General features: G+C 44.4%; 1 protein-coding gene across 1 annotated transcript in view; it reads left to right on the forward strand.

Annotated features, from left to right (window-relative positions):
• The first annotated feature begins 4,014 nt into the window (after positions 1-4,014).
• Positions 4,015-19,688, forward strand: part of ldb2a (LIM domain binding 2a) — a 43,935-nt gene continuing 28,261 nt past the window's right edge. The window contains exons 1-2 of the mRNA XM_062558623.1: positions 4,015-4,309; positions 16,511-16,613. Of these exons, the coding sequence (XP_062414607.1) occupies positions 4,178-4,309; positions 16,511-16,613 (235 nt within the window). The 5' untranslated portion in view covers positions 4,015-4,177. The remainder of the gene's footprint in view (positions 4,310-16,510; positions 16,614-19,688) is intronic.

Consider the following 19,688-nt stretch of genomic DNA (forward strand, 5'->3'; position numbering starts at 1 on the left):
CAAAAAAGCAACAACGACAGGTGGGTGGGACCGTTAAGCAGCGACATCAAACGCAGCTGCAGCTTTACGTTTCCACGCTCTGAAGCAGCTTGAGGAGACCTGCAAACACGAGCAGCATCGTTGCGTTCAGGTGCAAAACCTGTAGCGCGGCTGCTATGGGTGTGTAGTTTGCGCGCTAAAGGCAGGCAGGTAGGTAGGTAGGGAGATAGGGTGCGTTACCATAGTAACAGCAAGAGGGAACCCAGCAGAAGCAGAGTGTCTATATGTGTCCTGACCCATTTCCATCCCCATCCACAAGTGTTTTTGTATCCCTCACCTTTGCGGTATCCCGACTAAAAGCAGCTCTGCTTCGTCCTTGATGCGTTTTCTGCGTTGAGCAAATGAGACATTCAGCAGGATGCAACACCTCCAACTCTCAAGGTACATCTGGTTTCCTATTCAGTTCACTTCAATTCAATTCCCTTCAACTTTGTTGTCCCTGAGGGTAAAAAAAATAAAATAACCCGGTGTGAAGAGGAGGAAAACATAAATACAAAGGTGTATGTATGTGAAACAAAGTTTAGGCGATCGAGAACATTTCCATGGATTGAACTCCACAAAGACACCACAGGCTAAAATTAGCAGTTAGGCTAGTTGCAAAATAGAAGAGTTCCTCAATCATTTCCTTTAATTTAGTGGACTAAAGTTGAAAAAACTGATATAAAAAAACTCACAGATGAAGGTCAGAACAGGAAAGGATAAATAATGCTCATAGTCAGATTCCTTTAGACGTTCCAGGAGAATATTTGTTTTACAGTATGTATCTTTGTTTGTTACTTTCCCTCCTAAAATCTTTTTTGTGTTTGATCCTAAATATGTTTAAAGGATTCATTGTTAAACCTAACCACGACGTGTTAATCCGTCTCTTAACTCTACTTTACTGTATTCTCCCTTCTGATCCCATAAAGATTCACATCAGCTCTCATTCACACATCTTCATATTTCAGTAAAAAATAAAGGATAAATAATGTCCTAGTTCTTGATGATATGTTATTGAAATGGGAGTCAAATGTGCATTTGTTTGGGACTATATTCAGCGGTGGATTAATCCACATTTGGTGCTCTAGTGAGTATTTGGGGCAGTAGGACGGTGAATGTGGGATTGAGTCAGAATAAACTACAGTGTGTGTGTGTGTGTATTTGTTCATGTGTGCGTTTGTGTCACCCTGTGCAGCCGCGTGGCTCGATGATGTGTTTTCAATCAACAACGTTGGAGCACCCAGACACAGAGGAGCGAGACCAGTTGGACCAGTACATTTCTGATTTTTCATCCCTCATGGGATTTGATCACAAAAAAAAAGAAAAATCCAAAGTATACCCAGTTTTTTGTCGTTGTTGTTGTTATAGATCATATAAGTCACTGCCAGACGCAGCCTTTGACATTCGGGGTGGAGCCATTCGTCCGAACCTGTGTGATCTTAGATTTGGGGTTTTGCATGTAGCTGGTCTAATTGTGTGGGAGCGGGAGGAGTCTTTGCTGTCGGCCCGGTCCGTCTGCCCTCTGCTGCCCCGACTTCACACGTGGCTCCTGTTTACCGCCGTGTGCACGATCCCAGCACGGCCATACTGGAATCTGTTAAATGAGCTGTTCACTTCAATGCGCTGTGTTGCAGCCACACTCGAGCGGTGAGCGCTTCGGGCGAGCAACCAAATCCTGTTAGAAATGTCAATTGAAAAGGTCTTGAGATATTAAAAATGTAGGTTTTAATTAAACGTTTATTAATAGATTTTTCAAACTTTTTTTTAATTACCCGACCGGATGCCTGAGGCATTTGGATTACAACTTTTATCTCACTCGATTCAGACTGCCTCTCCCCATTCAGCCATTTTGGATTAAAAGTCAGACTTCATAAATGCTGTTCATTAATTCCCTGTGCGGGCAGTTCATGTGAGATTCGGATTGCAACGTTGTGGCTGGTCTGAATGTTTATTTTTAGATTCTTGTAGCTACTTTGCAGCCAGGGACTAATCTGTCACAGAGGAGAACACGGAGGAAATTTTAATCGCTGTCCCCAAAAATATATATATATATATATATAGATTCAATGCACTCTGCTGTGCCGGGTTGACAAATTCAACATGTTAGTGGCACATGCTGTCACAGTAAATGATATTATTGACATGTGCTGCATGGTGTAGTGTAAAATTGGTGAAATGAATTAGAGCCGGCCTGTCTGCACACTGTGTCGATGTGTCATATTATACAAACTGCAATTTTAAGCAAATAGTATGCAAATAAGCAGCATTGAAGCTGATATTTTTTATATCTTTTATTGACTGAATGCATTCAAAAATGGTTCATCTTCATTCAATGACAGAATCGTTCAAATGAAATTAAAATGATTTTTTGAGACCTGATGAGGTGAAATCTGATCATTACTGGATTAACTTGTTTCAGCCTTATTAAAAACACACTAATGACGAGCTTCCATGTGTTCTCGTCTGAAGGCCCCCCGAGTCACTCTGGGAAAGGTAGGAAGCCACAAACCGAAGCAGAAGTAGAGAGCGGTTTGTGGGTTATTCAGATTACAGCGACGTTTTATCCTCTGCTGGTGATTCACGTGTGACGGTTTGAACCAGGTGTGTTTTCCTTTGAACGGTTTATTTTGACCTTTGGTTCTTTTTCCAGAGATCGCCTGTCAATCAGACTGTGTGGGAGCTACGTTGGAATCTTTTATTCTCTGAGTCTAGATGCTCTTTCTTTTCGTATAGCTACCTATTATAAACTCAGAAACTACAGGTGGAGATGTGAAACACTTCCCTTGATCTGCAAAGAATACTGTTTTTTTTCTGGAAAGAACCACTAAACAACAGGTGACAAAAAGCACAACTGATTCTCTGCATGAGCTTTATCAGTTTATCAGTATTCATCATGAACAACAGGTGTTAGAGATGGATGGAAATGGACGTGCAGAAAGTTTAGCACTCATATTTTAGATACTGGATGTGTTCTTTGATGCTACTGTACCACTGAATGTAAAATCTGAAATGATAAAAATCGTTTGCACAGCGGCTTCACGTTGACCACCATCCATTACCGACCCACCAGTATAAGCATGTGACTGATTTACACCTGATGGCTTTCACATGTTTTGATGACATTGTGGATTTCAGCGAGCAAACCAGCAAGTTTCCCCCTTCCAGCTTCCCTTAATCCCACATTATGCCACATGGTGCATAACTAGCAGCTACTAAGATTTTTTCATCAGCAACATCGACTGAAGGAAAGCCGATCAATAACCTATTATGAAATCATGCTACACACATAATGGGCAGCCTCTTCAGCTGCGTGTCTTTAACTCTCAGGGTTTAGATGAGGAAGAATGTACGGACATTTAGCGTATTTATTTTTATTTTGGACATAAAACAGAAAGATTTTACAGAATACGTTAAAAAAAAAAGATGAAATCAGCCAATCAAGTTATTTTCTTGATTATAATAATACAATAATAATTATAGTGGGGTTTTGAGAACACTGAAGATCCACATCTTTGTTCTGGATTTTCTTTTAGGATTTAACTGTTATATTTACATAACAAAGAGCAGTAATTGAAATATGTTTTCTTAAAAAAAAGAAATCTGATACGCCTTGTTTTGTTATTCGTGTCCATATGTTAAGCCCATAAATTCATAGCCAGAATTTAAACAGAACGTTTTGAATTGTATCATTAGAGCATATGCAGATGGTCTTTCATTCTGAACCTTACAGTGACTTTGCCTGTGCATGTGCACGTGCACGTGTGTGCGAAGTAAAAGTAAAACAATGCATTGACCAACAACAGGCAAACACACAAAGAACCGCGCGCGCACACACGCGCACAGAGATCTCACTTGAACTTCGCAAGAGTGCATGACCGAGTGTAGGTCTTGAGGGAACAGGAAACGACTTCCCTCCTCCCCCGTTCGATTCTGCCCCCCCTCCCCTCCCTTCGCTCTCCTGTTCCTCTCCCCCCCGCCCCCCCTCCAGCACCACGCTATAGCGGCGAACTAGGCAGGCCAACTTGCAGAGTGCAGCTCAGACTCGAGACAGCGGCTGCTTCCCACTGGCGGTCTTCCGGAGAGCATCGCGCTCCGATGTGCGCTGCTGCTGTGCCCGCTGGATGTTGAGATCGCGCCGCGCGCCCCGCCAGGAGCCACCATGTCCAACCCGACCCACGACCCGTTCTACTCGTCTCCGTTCGGACCCTTCTACAGGAGACACGCGCCCTACATGGTCCAGCCCGAGTACCGGATCTACGAGATGAACAAGCGGCTGCAGACGCGCACAGAGGTGAGCCGACCGGAGGAGGGGGGGTAGCTGCTGCGGTACCCGTACCGGTGGAAGAGGGAGCGGGTTGAACGGACGGACGGGGGGTGGGGTTGGGGGGGGGGCTTCGGGTCGGTATCGCGGGCCGTCCGTCAGGATGCGCGGATGCAAAAAAGTGCCAAACATTCCTGAGGGGAAAGTAAACAGGCTGCGGGGTGAAACCAATCCGCTGTAAGCAAAAACACCACCAAGTCACAACAGAACGGATATTTAAGTTGTTCAAAGGGGGGGGGGGGGGGGGGGGGGGGGGTCATGACTCGTGTCCGCGCGTCCGCTAGTGATCCGTCGGTTAAAGTGAGAGGTCAGGTGAAACTGCTTCTAGGAAATGTACATGTTTCGTCTTCAGATTGAGATTAACATTTGTTGCCAGTTAAACGTGCTACTGCAGAAAGTTGCTCACACATGTAAGACACTGACGGTGTGTGAAAGGCAATCAGCAGCTGATTCACGTGCATTTAAATAAGGCCCACATATTTACATATTGCATGTTATGTTCACATATTTGACACCTGGAGACCGACATCAATGCAAAGTTTGCCCACTGTGGGCTCTGAAGTGTTGGACGTATGCTGTGATTCATCACTGTGTTTTCTCAATGAAAGCGAGCCGATCGTCATGTCGTTCCAGGGTGACTTCATTTGGTGTCAGTTTACGGATGCTTTGACTAGTTGCTCCTTCGGACTAAAACCCTTTGGTGATCGCTCTGTGAATGAAATGACGAACATCCGTCCCCAGCAAACTGCTGTGTGGGATCTTAAATGCGTACAGCTGCATATATACGTAAGTTCATCCATCGTGTGAAGTAGTCCTCCATAGAGAGCAGCTCCATGCAACAACAACAACAACAACGAAAAAGCACCTTTTCAAATGCCTCATGTCAAATGTAAGTGTTTGGGCTGCAGAACTGGTCGTTGATCTTTGAGGTGGAATCTCAGAGTTGGGTGACCTCTACTGAGGTCTACTGAGGTCTGTGTGACCGACCTGCAGCCCAGAGCCGAAAAATATTCACCTAATTCTCACAGAAAAATGAGAGCACCAGTGAATGTTCCTATTTCTACCAAAAAGAAGACCACGTTAACAGTTTAAGTCAACAGTTTATATGTAGATGCTTCCATAATAGTTCTGTTTGCTGTTTGACGCTTGAAGGCTGAAATTTGGTTCCCACTGAGACATTAAAGAGTTTTTTTCTGGACGAATATATCACAATGAAATGATTCGGTATCGGCTGTGCGGCTGCAGCAGCCACGGAGCCTTTCCTGAAGATGAACTTGCAACTTTGAGCCGACCGAGGCGATGCTGCCGAGCTGCAGCGGCCCGGTCCCATGCATTATTCATGCGGAGTGGTCCGAAGCCCCAGTGCACCTCGACACACGGCTCCACACAAGCGCAAGTGCAGCCGCCGCGCACACACATGGACATGCACGAGCACACAGGAACGTTAGGTGGACACGCATCGGTTTGAACCATTACCTCCTCCTCCTCAGACTAAATGATCTAATTGCATGAGAATATTGTTTTTTTTTGTTGCAGTTGGTGCTCATGGCGTCTCCGTTCTCCTCCCGGTGTTCTGCTTGCAGCGAAAGAAGCATCTAATCTGTCCTCCTTTTAGCAAGGTGCTCGCTGTTTGTTTGAAATGCAGGTGGTGAATATAATGAGAGCCAAGTAATGACTTGCAGCGGGAAATAAATACTTTCCTTTTGAAAATTGTTTGCATCCAGATGTGCCGTACGGCTCAGTTCAGGCTTTTAAACAAAAATGCTGCTGCAATTATGCTCCAAATGTGAAACTGTAGCCGTCAATTCACACAAACCTCTTGACTGCAAAGAAATGATACTATAGAGGAAGGTGTAGAGGAAATCTGCCGTTTACAGTCATCCGTGTAGAAGATGCAATTGTCTCTCTCTAACTGCCGAGAGTTTTTCCCTCTACGCTTCCAACCCCAAAATGGGTAAAACTTGTGTAGAAACACCAAAGCTTTGTGAAGCAGACGGTTGAGTTTGGTCCCGTCATGACGACGCTCGCCTGAAGGGGGTCATTGCGCTGCGGTCCGAGTCCTGCAGGACGACTTCAGCATTGGGCTCACATTCGGACCGGGTCGGTATCAGCTCAGGGTCACGGTGATATTGTTGTTTTTTGTTACAAAAACAGGACGTTTTGGAATGTTTTTTGTCCAAAATCTGGATTCCATTAGAGGGGCATAGCTGGATCGTCTTGAATATTTTATCAAGGTTTTGCCCCGAGCAGCAGATCCATATCCCTCTGTGTCTGATACAAACAAGTGGAACTGGGATTTTATCAAAGTATTGTGTTGATTAACTAATTTTTGAAACGGGAGGACAATCTTTTTATTGCTGTGTTTTTTTAACATTGTCTTTACTGCTCTATATGTACACATTATTGTCCTTATTTGTAAATTATTCCAATGTTGAAATGTATTTGACTTTCACTAACCGGGCTTTTTCATTAAGTTATTTTTTATATTGACAAAGCATTAACAAATAGTAACAATCCTGCTAAGGACTGTTACTATTTGGTAGAAATGGGTGGTTGTGCTTTTTGAATTTGCTTGGCTGGTGTCTCAAGGACTTGAGGACTCAAGGCCTCAAGGACTTAACACGTGGAGGAGAATCGCTACCCCCAGAGGAAGCTGTGTTCTACACGAGTCTAAGTGACATCTGTAGCCGAGCAGGCGGTGAATCCTGCGGGGGGGGTGAAATAACAACCTGTTTAAATTACAAGGAGACGTGGTACTCCGGGTTCACTCCTTCGGTTGGAAGTCTGACTCGCGGTGTTCGCTGCACCGACTGGAACTTTTTGTGGGGAATGTTTGCAGATTCTGTTTAAATGAATCTAAAAGTCAGGGAGATGAACTTTCCGCTCGTTGGACGCCCGTTGGACGCCCCTTGGACGCCCGTTGGACGCCCGTTGGACGCCCCTTGGACGCCCGTTGGACGCCCGTTGGACGCCCCTTGGACGTCCGTTGGACGCCGGTTGGATGCCCGTTGGATGCCCATTGGCCCTTATAGACATGAGGCAGGAGTCCATCCGGAGCGGCGTTTGCTGCTTTTATGGTGTTTGGTAGCTTACTTTTAGGTGAACACATCCATTGTGGACCTGGAGTTGTTGCTCCTGCAGCGTAGGGCTCCAACACGTACACGAACCGGCAAAATCGGACCAGTCTTTGCCTTTTTAAAAGACAAACGATAAATCGCTGATGAAGTCGACTATATTTGTGCAATTCTGTGAATTGACTAATTGTTCCAGCTGAATAAAGGGATGATGATACAATGGCCCTCCTTTTCGGGAGTTGCAGTTTAACACTGACAACGTTTTATCTGAATAAAATTCCCCAAATAGAAACATCTGATATCACCTGGTGTTGTCTGCTTCTGGCCCGTTAACAAAGCGTTCTTATTTTTAGGTGAAACATGCTGAAGGGCTGTTTCTCTGTTCCTCCTCAATAACAAACCCCCTTCACCCAGCCGTGCACTCACAAATCAGGAGGAACGAAAAAGAACAAGTGCCGCGCCGCACTTTGCCTTCGAGATCGGCTTTCACCTTTTGAACTGACGACTGTGCCGCCGCTTGAACCGCCGCGCGGCCCGTGATGACTCGGGGTCCGTCTCCATCTCCACCTTATTACCTGCTGCATTCATACTTATTACCCCACGCATGCAGCAAGGGGCCGACTGCTCTCCCATTACCTTCATTTTACACAACGTGAACCCCCCCCCCCCCCCGCCCCCGCCCCCCGTGACCCGGCAATCTAAACGGGCTTTGATGGCAGATGCGATGATTTGTGTGTGGAAGGGAGGGGGGGGATTTGACACTTAAGCGTATGCAAATGAGGTGGCGGATTAATATTCAGAGGAGGAGCCTGGCCGACCTCGGCCCGGGCGTAAGGCCATTAGCGTGCGCGCCACTAGCGTGCGCGCCATTAGCATTCAGCGTGACGCCGTGAGGTAAAAACCACCAACGCTCGCTGCCGCTCACTGGATCCCTCGCGCTCGTTGTTCAAAGGACCGAGGACCTGAGTCGTCGGAGCCGGAGGAGGCCTGGAGCGTTCGTTACGGCCCGGGAGGAGGCGCGTGACGTGTCACGGCGACCTGGACGGTGCTCCCGGTGTGCAGGTCAGGTCGTCCCCCGAGCAGGTGAATTAGCAGGTGGTGAATTATTTTTTTTAAACTTAATTTTTGTGCAGGCCGGCAGATGTTCAGTTGACTTTAACATAAAGACGAGCAGGATTCTTCCAGATGTTTGTGGATGTGTTGGGGATATTGGCGTGATTATGTCTGTCCTCGTCAACGTGAAGGGGCTTTGTGACCCCCCCCAGCCTGTGGGGCCAAAAGCGGAAAAAAAAAATGAAAAACTCAACAGCCGCGTTTCTTTCCAGAAATCACGACCAGGTTTCTTCAAGATAATCCAGAAAAGAGATTAATGAAGAGACTTAGTTCTTTCCCACATGTATGTTTCTGGTGCTTTGAGCACCAAGAAACCTATCCACTTACACCAAAGAAGTCAAGCCTGTTGTGAAAAGGATTGTTTTATTTTAGGGTGAACTGTTCCTTTAACAGTTGGGACGCTAGAGAGATAATTGTGACCCTATAAATACTAGTATGGATGATTTATGTTGATCTTTGACCTCTACGAGTATCTTCAATCCACATTCAAATCAATCCAACCCAGGATTTCATGTTGATCTCTATCTAACCCCAAAGGATTGGCGCTAAAGAGACGGGCCTCTAATAATATGCCAGTCCACCCGAAAAGATATAAAGAAATCGCTTTGTTTATTTGTAAAAATAGAGATGTGGAAGTCCTTAAGAGATCATTAATTGACAAAAAAAAACATCACCTCTTGTGACTATTTTTTTGAATAAACTTTTCTGACTTTTTTTCTTTTTAAGTTCAATGTTTATTTCCCTTAAAACGTTTAAATTGTGGGTTTAAGAGCCCCTTTTTACAGGGTGAAAGAGAGTAATTACAGAAAGGTGTATCGCGCTGCCCTTATCTGAACCATTACCGTTGGATTTATCTGGCATCGGGGAAAACAAGCCACTGCAGGTGTCACTGGAAAAGGCTTCCCATGTGTCACTAATGATGTAAAACTCCACAAAAGGCTTTAAAATCAATTATACAATTATTAAAACACGTGTCAGTAGATGGAGAGTGTTCATCTGTTGTAGATGTTTAGAAGTTAATCCTTGTTTTCTGTTAAAAGCAGCCTCAGTGACACAGCAAATAATCACAGCTAATGTATAATTAATGGGTTAAGATCAACGTATTGATTAGACAGTGCTGATTCTCCCAGAGTATATTAAGTTATCAAATACATTAAAATTGAAATAAATCACAATTGAAGCGTCCTTCCATCACCCAAACAAAAAAACAAAGATGTCCTAAATAAGTGCATAGTTTTGTTAATGACTGAATTAACAATATTATTATTTATTTATTGTTGTATTCACAGTGAACAGACTCCGTGTTTACAATTAAATCATTTTCTATTTTCATAACCGAATGGCATTAATTCAACTTCCCTCATTCCAACCCCCCCTGCCCCCATCCAAATTAAAGGAATAATGCTGCTCGATGAGCTGACTGATGGAAAAAGCCTCCTCATCCTAAAATATCTGGACTTACTGCTGTTAAATCATCTGAATGCACGTTGCCATTAAAAAGCTGTTTTTTTTAATGTAAAAACACACCGTCGTGCAGCTAAACGATGTCCAGTCTTATCTAAACGCACCGAGGACAATGATTGATCTGCTGATACGGACCACGGTGGCTGCATCTTACACAGCGGTGCAGAATGCGACCGAATCTAAATCTGAATCCCTACCCCTTCCTCACTTCCTACCCCTTAAATTCCCACGATCCCTCTTCAAACTCCACACCTGTAATGTCTGTCGCCTGCGAGCACGAAATCCCTCCCCAGGAAGGAGTATAAACACTCGCAGTCAAAAAACGTGCCGTTGCTGCTCGTAATAAAAGTAATAATCGCAATTAAAGGATATGAAATAAGCGCATCTGCAGGATAGTCGAAAGATGCATGAACAGGTTTGGACGAGATCTCCTCCAATGTGTTTATTTCATGTGATACACAATGGACTCACTTGTTGGCCCGGTAACGCCACGCCGCACATTTCCACGTGCCCCGAGAGGACGTTCCCAGAAAATCCTACGAAAAAAAAGAAATAAAAAAGGCTCCTGGAGAAACAATGAGCGCCGCTCGGATGCAGCAGGAAGCCGGGACAATAGTCCCACCTTTTTCCTGCCCCCCGTCCCTCCGGTTCCTTCCAGGCCGCGTCGTCGCTCAGATAACGCGTAGCCGCCGCATGTCCTGTTGTTGTCTCCCTGCAGACGCGCTCGGCGGGTCAAACGGAGAGGTCAGAGTCTCTAAGTATCCTGAGATATGAAACGTTTATAACAGGAGCCGTCGCTTCATGTCTCTTCTGGGACGAGTGTGCAAAGTGACACATTTTGTCAAGTTCAGGAACAAAACTACTTGGCGAGATTCAGGAAGAGATCCAGTGGTGATTTAAAAAAACCAACAACAATGGCCGCGAGAGGAAGTAGGAAGTAAATATGGGTCTCGTGACGTTTTATTGGCCCATCCATCGTCCACCGGTGCCAACTCACGGACGTTTGATGAAGCCTCTCGGGAGGTTTGCCAAGTTTGGACTATTTTTTTTTTTTTTTCAAGAATTCTCTGCTCTCGGCCCGCTTGGTTTCGGTTTTCTCTCGTTGCTGTTGGCCGTCATCGTTTTTTCTGCTTCTTCATATTTCTATTCGGGCCGAACTAGACGTGCTGGATCGTTTTTGTTGACGACTTTATAACGAGTGATCGAGCGGCTCTACTTTCCTTCAAGTAGGTTTCACTTCAGTCTTTTTTTAAGCGTGAACGCCACTTGGCTCGCAGGAAGCAGAGTGACTTGAGCTGCATAAACACGCGGTCATATTTCATCAGTGGAGCACCGCTGCTCTTCAGCTTCCCCGAGGAGCCGCTTTCCGCCCGTTTCATCACGCTGCCGATCAGCTGTTGGGACTCTGGGTGTGGTTTTCTCTCTCCGTCCCCGATGAGGTGAACTATTTGGGGACGAATTCGGCCGTGAATTTGAACCCGAAAGGAACCAAAGCGTCACGTGTGGCGTGATGAGCTCTGCAGCCGGTGGATCTCGGCAGGGCCCCCGGGGCCTTTCGCACCATTCGGAGCGATGCAATGCGTTACAGCTCAAGAATTACACGTTGTTTAGCTGATGCTTTTATCCAAAGCGACTTACAATCAGTGCATTTCAACCATAAATTACTATTAAAGGTTTTCTGTGCAGGAAAAAATCCATCCGTAATGATTCAGGATGGGTAGTTATTACGATGAAAATACAGGTATTTTGACACTGAAAAGCTGGTGAAAGGTTACCTGTTCATTCAAAATAATAATACATAACTTCATCATCAAATATTACTGTATCTCCGCAAGCATTCAATCTAAAATGATTAATATTTGATTTGATATAGTACAGTTTATGAATAGTTCCTGAAGTGATCTATTTAGTCCTGAGCGGTACAGAGTATCACTCGGCCAGTGCTTTAAAGCTGGAGGAACATAAGTGAGGATGTGATGAATCCCGTATTGATCGCGTTTCTGGCTCGCGGTTTGGTGATTGTTTACCGGACCGAAAAAGCTGCGCAGTGGCGATTATTCGTGGACAAGTGTTGTTATTGCGTCAGAGACACCGAGTCGGCGGGTGATTTCTCCTGGGTGCTGTAAATAATTTCACTTCCCCGCTTCATCCTTCATGCATTTTGTTGTTGTTTTATTATTCCCATCCTTATTGATGTTTGTTGTCACTTAACACGGTGTCCTAATACCGTGTGTCAGGTGGTGCAAATTGACTTACTCTTTTTTTGTTGAGTTTCTTGTTTTTTTGATGAACCTTTCAGGCTTTTCATAAATCGAGGTGCAATTAATGATTGTGTTTTTTTGGTATTGTTATTGTGTTATGAATTTGGTTTCTCTTCATCTTTTAATGTATTGTCACTTGACAATGAACGTAATGTGCATTGCATTATGAAATATTTATGCAAACGTAGTCTGCAGTGTTTACACAATGTAATTATACGAATAATAAGTTTTAAGAGAAGGTAAAAATTCTTACATATTGTTTTAGTTTATGCAATATTATATTTGTATGCGGTTTAGAAGGGACTCATTCACAAGCACTGAAACAGAAATGAATGAAAGGTGTCTCTTTTGGAAATCATGATCACTCATTAAGAGCACAGCTTCAGCTTCAGCTACAAAGGCTTTGTGTATTTCTCTATGTATTTAACATTTTAACACATTTAAAAAAGAAAAAAAGCGCTGAAAAGCTCACATTTTAACCAAAATTGGACCTTTAATCGTTTTACACATTAAACGACCGTAAAAGAGGTTTCCAAAGTTATATCTTCAAATAGGCCGTTTAGTCCGAAGCCCAAAGATATTGAATTCACAAAGGTATCAAACAGCGTAAAGCCGCAAATCCTCTAATCTAATGTTTCCCAAGCTGGGGGTCGGGACCCCCTAGTGGGGTCACAAGACGAATCGGAGGGGTCGCCACAGGATTTAGGTTTGCACTTGAGCAGTTTTTTTTTTGTGCTGTTTTTTTCACAAAAAGATTGAAGACAAAAATAAATTGTAGTAAATTAGCGAGAACCTTCAGCAGTTCTCGACCCGTCAGTCAATAAAAGGGAGTTTTAACGAGGCCCGAGTACGTTGGCAGGCATGCAATTAAATGTGCGAACTTCCGCATCATCTATATGAGAAAGTTCGTTCTCGGTTACAGTGGCTGTTCAAGGGCGATGACTCCCCTCCCCCCCTCCCCCCCCCCCGGTGCTGCATTCATTTCTCCTCATTTGCATAATGCTCGGCTCGGCCAAATGCAGCAACATGTGACGTTGTGCCTTGCAGGGAGAACCTGGCTGAAACATCGGTGTGCAGTGAGCTGGAGCGGCGTGGTGGTCCGTGGGGAGGGGGGGTGGGGGGGGGTTTGTCTGGACCCCTCAAAAGCGCCTGCATGTGTGGTGAAGTCTTGTAAATTGGCCACCACATCTGGGGACTTCACGCTGCAGTGAGAGAAAATAAGAAAATTAGTTTGATCTGTTAAGGTCCATTAAGGAAAAAAGTCCCAGAACCCAAATTGGTCTCATTTAATTTGTTTTTTTTAATGTCTGACCAACAGTCCAAAGCTCAGAAATATTCATTTTAGAAATATGTAAAACATAGTAGCAAGACATGCAAAACCACTACTTATCAACCACTGGTATATTTTTAGATCTTTAGGGGTTTTTTACCATTAGATGTGTACTTTCAGACCAATGGGAAGAAAACCTCCAGAATTCACATGCAAAATAAAAGAATCATAGTTTTAATGTAAGTAATCAACTGGGGAAGTTTCAGGAGAAGTGTCCTTTTCTGAAAACCTATTCCTTTATATACATACATATACTGTGTGTGTGTGTGTGTGTGTGTGTGTGTGTGTGTGTGTGTGTGTGTGTGTATATGTACGCAATTTCAATTGACTTCTTTTTAAAGCGCTGCATCTGTCAGTGGGTTTCACCAAGCACTCAAACAAAAGCTACCTGGCTGAAGGTCCTTCGGCGGCGTCTCGGCGGCGCGTGGATCTGCTTAAGTCGCCCCGCTCCCCGATGACCTGCAGCTCTTTGAGTCTCTGAACAACACCAAAACTTCCCACCGGTCGGCCATTCAGGAGCTGAATGGGGGGTTCAGGCATTGGTAATTCTCCAAGGTCAGGCCCCAGACACGCCTACACTCTTGGAGGCTTTTCTGCCACAAGATGCTGGAAGCAACAGCAGGCGGATGGAGGAGGGGGGGCTGGGGGGAGGAGGGTTCATGTAAAACATAGAGCTGGTGGTTTCTTCCAGGTGTATCCATCCAGTGAAGGAACAATGGAGAACGTCTCAGCCCTCGGCTCTGTTGCTATTTATTGAGGATCCTCCCCATGCTGTCCCTCCAATCCTCTGGATTTACCCGTAACCATGCTTTGACCCCCAATGGAGCAAAATGTCACTAGACCCTTGAAACGAACTCTTTTGATACAGCACAGAGCTGTTTAGTAAAAAGGTAGAAAATATCAAACAACACTACGGAAATGATATTTTTAAAGTCTTTGTGGGTGAAATACAGCAAGGGAAGGTTAACTAACACCCTCCTGTAGACCTGAATCAGATGGATTTTATGGAAGACAGAATTCTGTCGAAGAGAAGTGGGAGATTAAGTAAAACACTTCATTAAAACAGCAAGAGGAAGCTTAATGGAGAGTGTTTAAAACAGAGAGTGATGGGGCCCTCAGGACGACAGCAGCACTTTATGTCAGTTTATGTCAAAGTGAAGATCACAATTCGTCATGAAATCCAAAAACCCATCTCAGCAGCTGGAAGGTTTTATGCTTCATCTAACCGGTGAACTTCAAGTAATACAACTGTAATCTGTTTGTTTGAGTTTACATAGAAGATTGTAGCGGAGGGAAAAAAGAAAAATTTCTGTAGAGGAGTGGAATTCGAGAGTAGCATAAATATGTGAACACTTTTACCTGTAAAAACATGTTAAACAACCTTTATTTCTGTAGGATATTCTTTTTTTGTGTTCGATAATGTGATCATTGGCTCCTGGCTAATAAGGGTGTAGGTCTTCAGTATTTAGTTTCGCATTGAGTTTAATAATGACTTTTTTGTTCAATCAAGAGCTTCTTAACGTTACAGTAAGGACGTGTTGTTTGATCTGTAGTTCAAAGATCCGCTCTGTGGGTATATATACCCCATATATATATAGATATATATATATCTATATATATCTATATATATCCTCCGCCAGTCTCTAGAGAAATACATGTATTCATATGAAACAGACACCACACACACCAGCTGATTCTCAGTATGACACACACCCACACACACACACCCACACACAGCTGGCCGGGGATACGTGTGCGTACGCAGATGAAAGGTGGCACGTTGGCACGGATCGACCCTAGTGGGGTCTTCTGTCCACTGGAGGACGGTTTCCACACAGTCGGCCCAGTTTTGGGAGGAACTTTTGGGAAAAGGGGGGTTATGATGCCGGCGTTTAGTCTTCCGTTACGGTTTGATCAACCAACAAGAATTGTTAATTGATGAAGAGAAACGGCCTAAAATGTGAGGACGTGCTCCTTTTTGGTTTTTCTTCATATCGTACAAATTTGGAATTATGGACAGTTGGCAATTTCATATCTTGGGGAATTATGATGATTGGCACTTTTAACATTATTTAAAACAGTCTGTGGACCAAATGATTAAGCAATTTATCAAAAAGACGGATGTTAAATTAATCAATTATGGAAATGCATTTCTTAGGAAGACGGATGTCTCTTCTGCATCATCTGTGGGGGAGGACAAAAAAAAAACAGATTGTTTCTTTATAGGAAAACCAGAACGGTGACTTCCATCTGCCTCGTAAAGAACTCGGACGCCGGCGAGTCCGTTGCTCCGGCGTGCGTCTCCCCCCCCCCCCCCCTCCTCGGCCTCAGATCTCCCAAAGTCAGTCCGCGCTTAAAGAAAAGTAAAGGACTTCAAGCTTTTGGCTTTACATCGACCCCGTATACTTCACACCAGAACTACTGTGCCAAAAACCTGATTCACAGACTCAATTTCAGGTGCTTTTTATTTCTTTTTGTAGCTGTCAACCTTTTTCTTCTTATCCTTCCATAAAGCGGCGTCTTTCACGGGCTCGTCATCACTTATTCACACTCCAACCCTTTTTTCCAACCCAAATGTAAGAACATTGATTTAAACAAATCTCATAAAAGTCCTTCTCATGATCTACGGTAAAAGGTAAAACTTGCACAGCTGGCTTCATGCATCAAATAACAATGTTCTTCTTCGCCTGCTCTCACCACGGTCACCAACAGGTTTATCTGATCGGAACGAATCAATATTGAATTTATGTAAAAATGCAACAACCCGGAAGAAGGAAATCCACTTAGTTATTAAATAATAGAAAACATGTTCATACCTGAAGCATCCCCTTGCTGCGTATTGCGTTCTTCTAAAGATTTGGATGCATTGACCCTAAGGAGGACCTGTCCTGACTGTCTAACCGAACCATTCGTTCATGTCCGTCAACAGGAAAGCGACAGTTTGTGGTGGGACGCCTTTGCTACAGAGTTCTTCGAGGAGGACGCCACCCTCACGCTCTCCTTCTGCCTCGAGGATGGACCAAAGAGATACAGTAAGTGCAAGTACTCGTTCGGTCGCCTCTTCTTCTGAGTGAGTTTGTTGTTCTTCACCGCTGTGCAGCGGGTTCATCAGAGTCACGCTTTGGGTCGGATCAGCCATCGGATCACCAGAGAAGGGAAAGAGATGGAACAAATGTATCTTTTGGTTTTAATCCCAAATCAGTGGTGGTATACGTACATTGTTGTTTGATTGTCACAGCCGGTCTTAAGGCAGAAAACCGTCAAACTCTATTACTAAATGTAAGAAAACTCTGTCCTCCTGTGGCCACGGATCGATTGATTTGACTGTCAGAAATCAGAGAGATCCAGAAAAGCATGAACGCCGATGTTCAAAGGTGCCAGTGAAACATTTATGTATTTATTGACAGTTAACATCGAGCTGTCCAATTAATCTGCGGGTCGCACGTGAGCGTCGAACGGGGGGGACTGGGGGGGAGAGGGGGGTGGAGGTTTGTAAGGATCAAGAATCGACAATGTTGTATTCAGATGTTCCGACCAGCACGTGCCACCTGGGTGTCAGTCCCACTAAGATCCAGTGGCTGAGAGGGACAATCACGCTTTGTCTCCTCCCTCAATACTTTGCTCTCTGTGTGTGGCTGCTGATCATCGGCGCCAAATGAAACGCAACTACCGGTAACCTCTTTCTAACGATTTCATCAAATCGCTGCAGAGATGTAAATGTAAACCGCGGGGAGAATTATTGGGTGCGTTTGTATTGAAGCGGCCTCGCGAAAAACATCTGCTTTTGTGCGGCAACGTGACAAAGTGCGACTTTTTACCGAGACGAGTTCAGCCCGACGGATGTTTCACCTCCGGCAGAAAATGAAAAGTTGGAGAAGTCGTGGCGGTTCTTCCAGAGCCCGAGGAGAGGAATCGCGGACTGATCTTTAGATGAAGAGTTTCACTTCAAAGAAGCGCGTTAAAGGGTTGTGAAGATTAGTTCAGTTGTGAACTGCGGGTCTTCTCCGATTGATTGGGTGGGCGATTTCTGATGCAACAACAAACACTGATTGGAGCCAAAACGCCACACAAAAACCTCCCCAAAAAAAAGAATGATGGTTTCTTAGATAATGGATGATTTTTTAACTTTAATGAGAGCCTGGCAGCTGTTTCCCGTCTATTTCTATTCCTTGAACATCTGTGCAAAGTCAAGAAGAAGAAATACTTACAGAATATAAATTCCTCTTTCTTTGTGTTCTGATTCAACAAACAATATAAAATGTGTTAGTTAGTGCCGTTCAGAGGTGTTTGGAGACACATCTCCGATAAGCCCGGGTTGAGCCCGGCTAGCGTCTTCCAGCCTTTATGCTAAGTTAGCAGTTTTTTTTTTAGCTGTGGCTCCACATGAAAGCTTTCAGGAAATGTTTTTTAACAATTCGTTTTTTGTACAAAGAACTCAAAGCCTGCAGCCGCAGCATGTGGTCCTCGGCGGGAAGAGAAAAAAAATGAGGCTTTTATTGAGTTTGAGACATTGTTCCCTTCATCTCATCTGCATAGGTTGGTGCTCTGATATCTGAAACATATTGAATATCACACAGACAGACAGATAAGGACGTGGTGCTCCGGAATGAAGCAGGTGTGTGTGTGTGTGTGTGAGGAAGTGGAGGATTGACGTGAGCCCGGCCCCCGGTCTGCTTTTCAAATGTAAAAATTCAAAAATCCCCAGCGGTGCAGAGACGGTGACCTCGTGGGGGGGGGGGGGGGGGGGCTTAACGCCACGGCGATGAGATGATGACTCACAGTCACTCGCGACTCTCGATTCCCGTTGCAGGTGCGCTGAGTGACGCGCAAACATCCAGCAGCCTCACGCGACCCTGCCGACCCGGCGCAAAAGAAAACGCTCATTTGCTTATTACAAATGTAACAGTAGTTTGTTTAAAGCCACTGACCTTTAAATCGCATTCATATGAGTGTGGATTTCAGCACACTAATACTAAAACTAATAATGAAATGGGACTGCATTGGGACTGTTTCTTTAATCAATCTGCCAATTCTTTACTCAATTATTAAGTCAAACTTTCATCCAAAAATCAAGCTAATGTATTGATTTTTCTTTTTCCTTTTTTTGTAATGTGACTTTATAATGTAAACACGTTTGTGATAAGAAATGTACTACGAAGACTTTGAGATGGAACTCGTACCTTTTTCCCTCTGAAGCCTTTTTTTCTTCACCTTTCCTATTACGCAGAATCATTCTTGTGGCACGGAGATTTCTCTTCACGTGTGTTATCGGCGCGCTTTGGACTCCTGCATCCTTTGTTTCCACGTTTACGGTACTCCCTCTTCTCGCCGTTAGTCGCTCCGGGCCAGCGACCTTCGACCTCTTGTTGCACAGAAGGGGGCACGCAGAACGCCTTCCCTGCTGCAGCGTACTTTTGAACAGCTCAAACCAGACGCCTTGTTCACACGAGCCTTTTTGTCCCATTAAACCTGCTCTTGCATTAAACGCGATGAGTCCACAGGCTCTTTCTCATACTCTCCATGAAACAATTAGTGGATCCAGCAATCAGTTTTACACAGAATTAGTCAATGAATCAAGCAATCAATCACTGAAACTGCATCTCTCTCTTTAAAATCATCGGAATATCTTTTCAATACATCACTATTTGATCCATCAAAAATACTACGATTAATTGATGACAAATGAGATAAAAGATAATTGCTACAGATTTTTTTTTTTTAATGGGGCAGGTTTATCCACCAATTCATCAATAAATCTACTGTTCTACCAACTACAGACATCAAAACCGCCAGGAGACACTTTGCTGAGATGGCAGATACTCGACAGTCCGTCTTAATGAGTCCGCCACTGTGTCATCTGTGTCAGATCTGTTGTGTCTAATTGTAATCGACATGTATCAGTAACAGATTACATACCAGGCAGATTACATTCTTTTTCTCGCCTCGTCGTAGTATTTCACAGCTGGACATTGGTGCGGGGGGGGGGGGGGGGGGAGGTCCACGTTCTCCATCTACGCCGGGCCAATTATTGTTTTCTGCAACGAATATTCAGCAACTGCGTCTAACTGCACCCCCCCCCCCCCCCCACCCCCCAATTGACACGGCCC

Source organism: Pungitius pungitius, chromosome 2 (genome assembly GCF_949316345.1).
Source record: "Pungitius pungitius chromosome 2, fPunPun2.1, whole genome shotgun sequence".
NCBI lineage: Eukaryota > Metazoa > Chordata > Actinopteri > Perciformes > Gasterosteidae > Pungitius > Pungitius pungitius.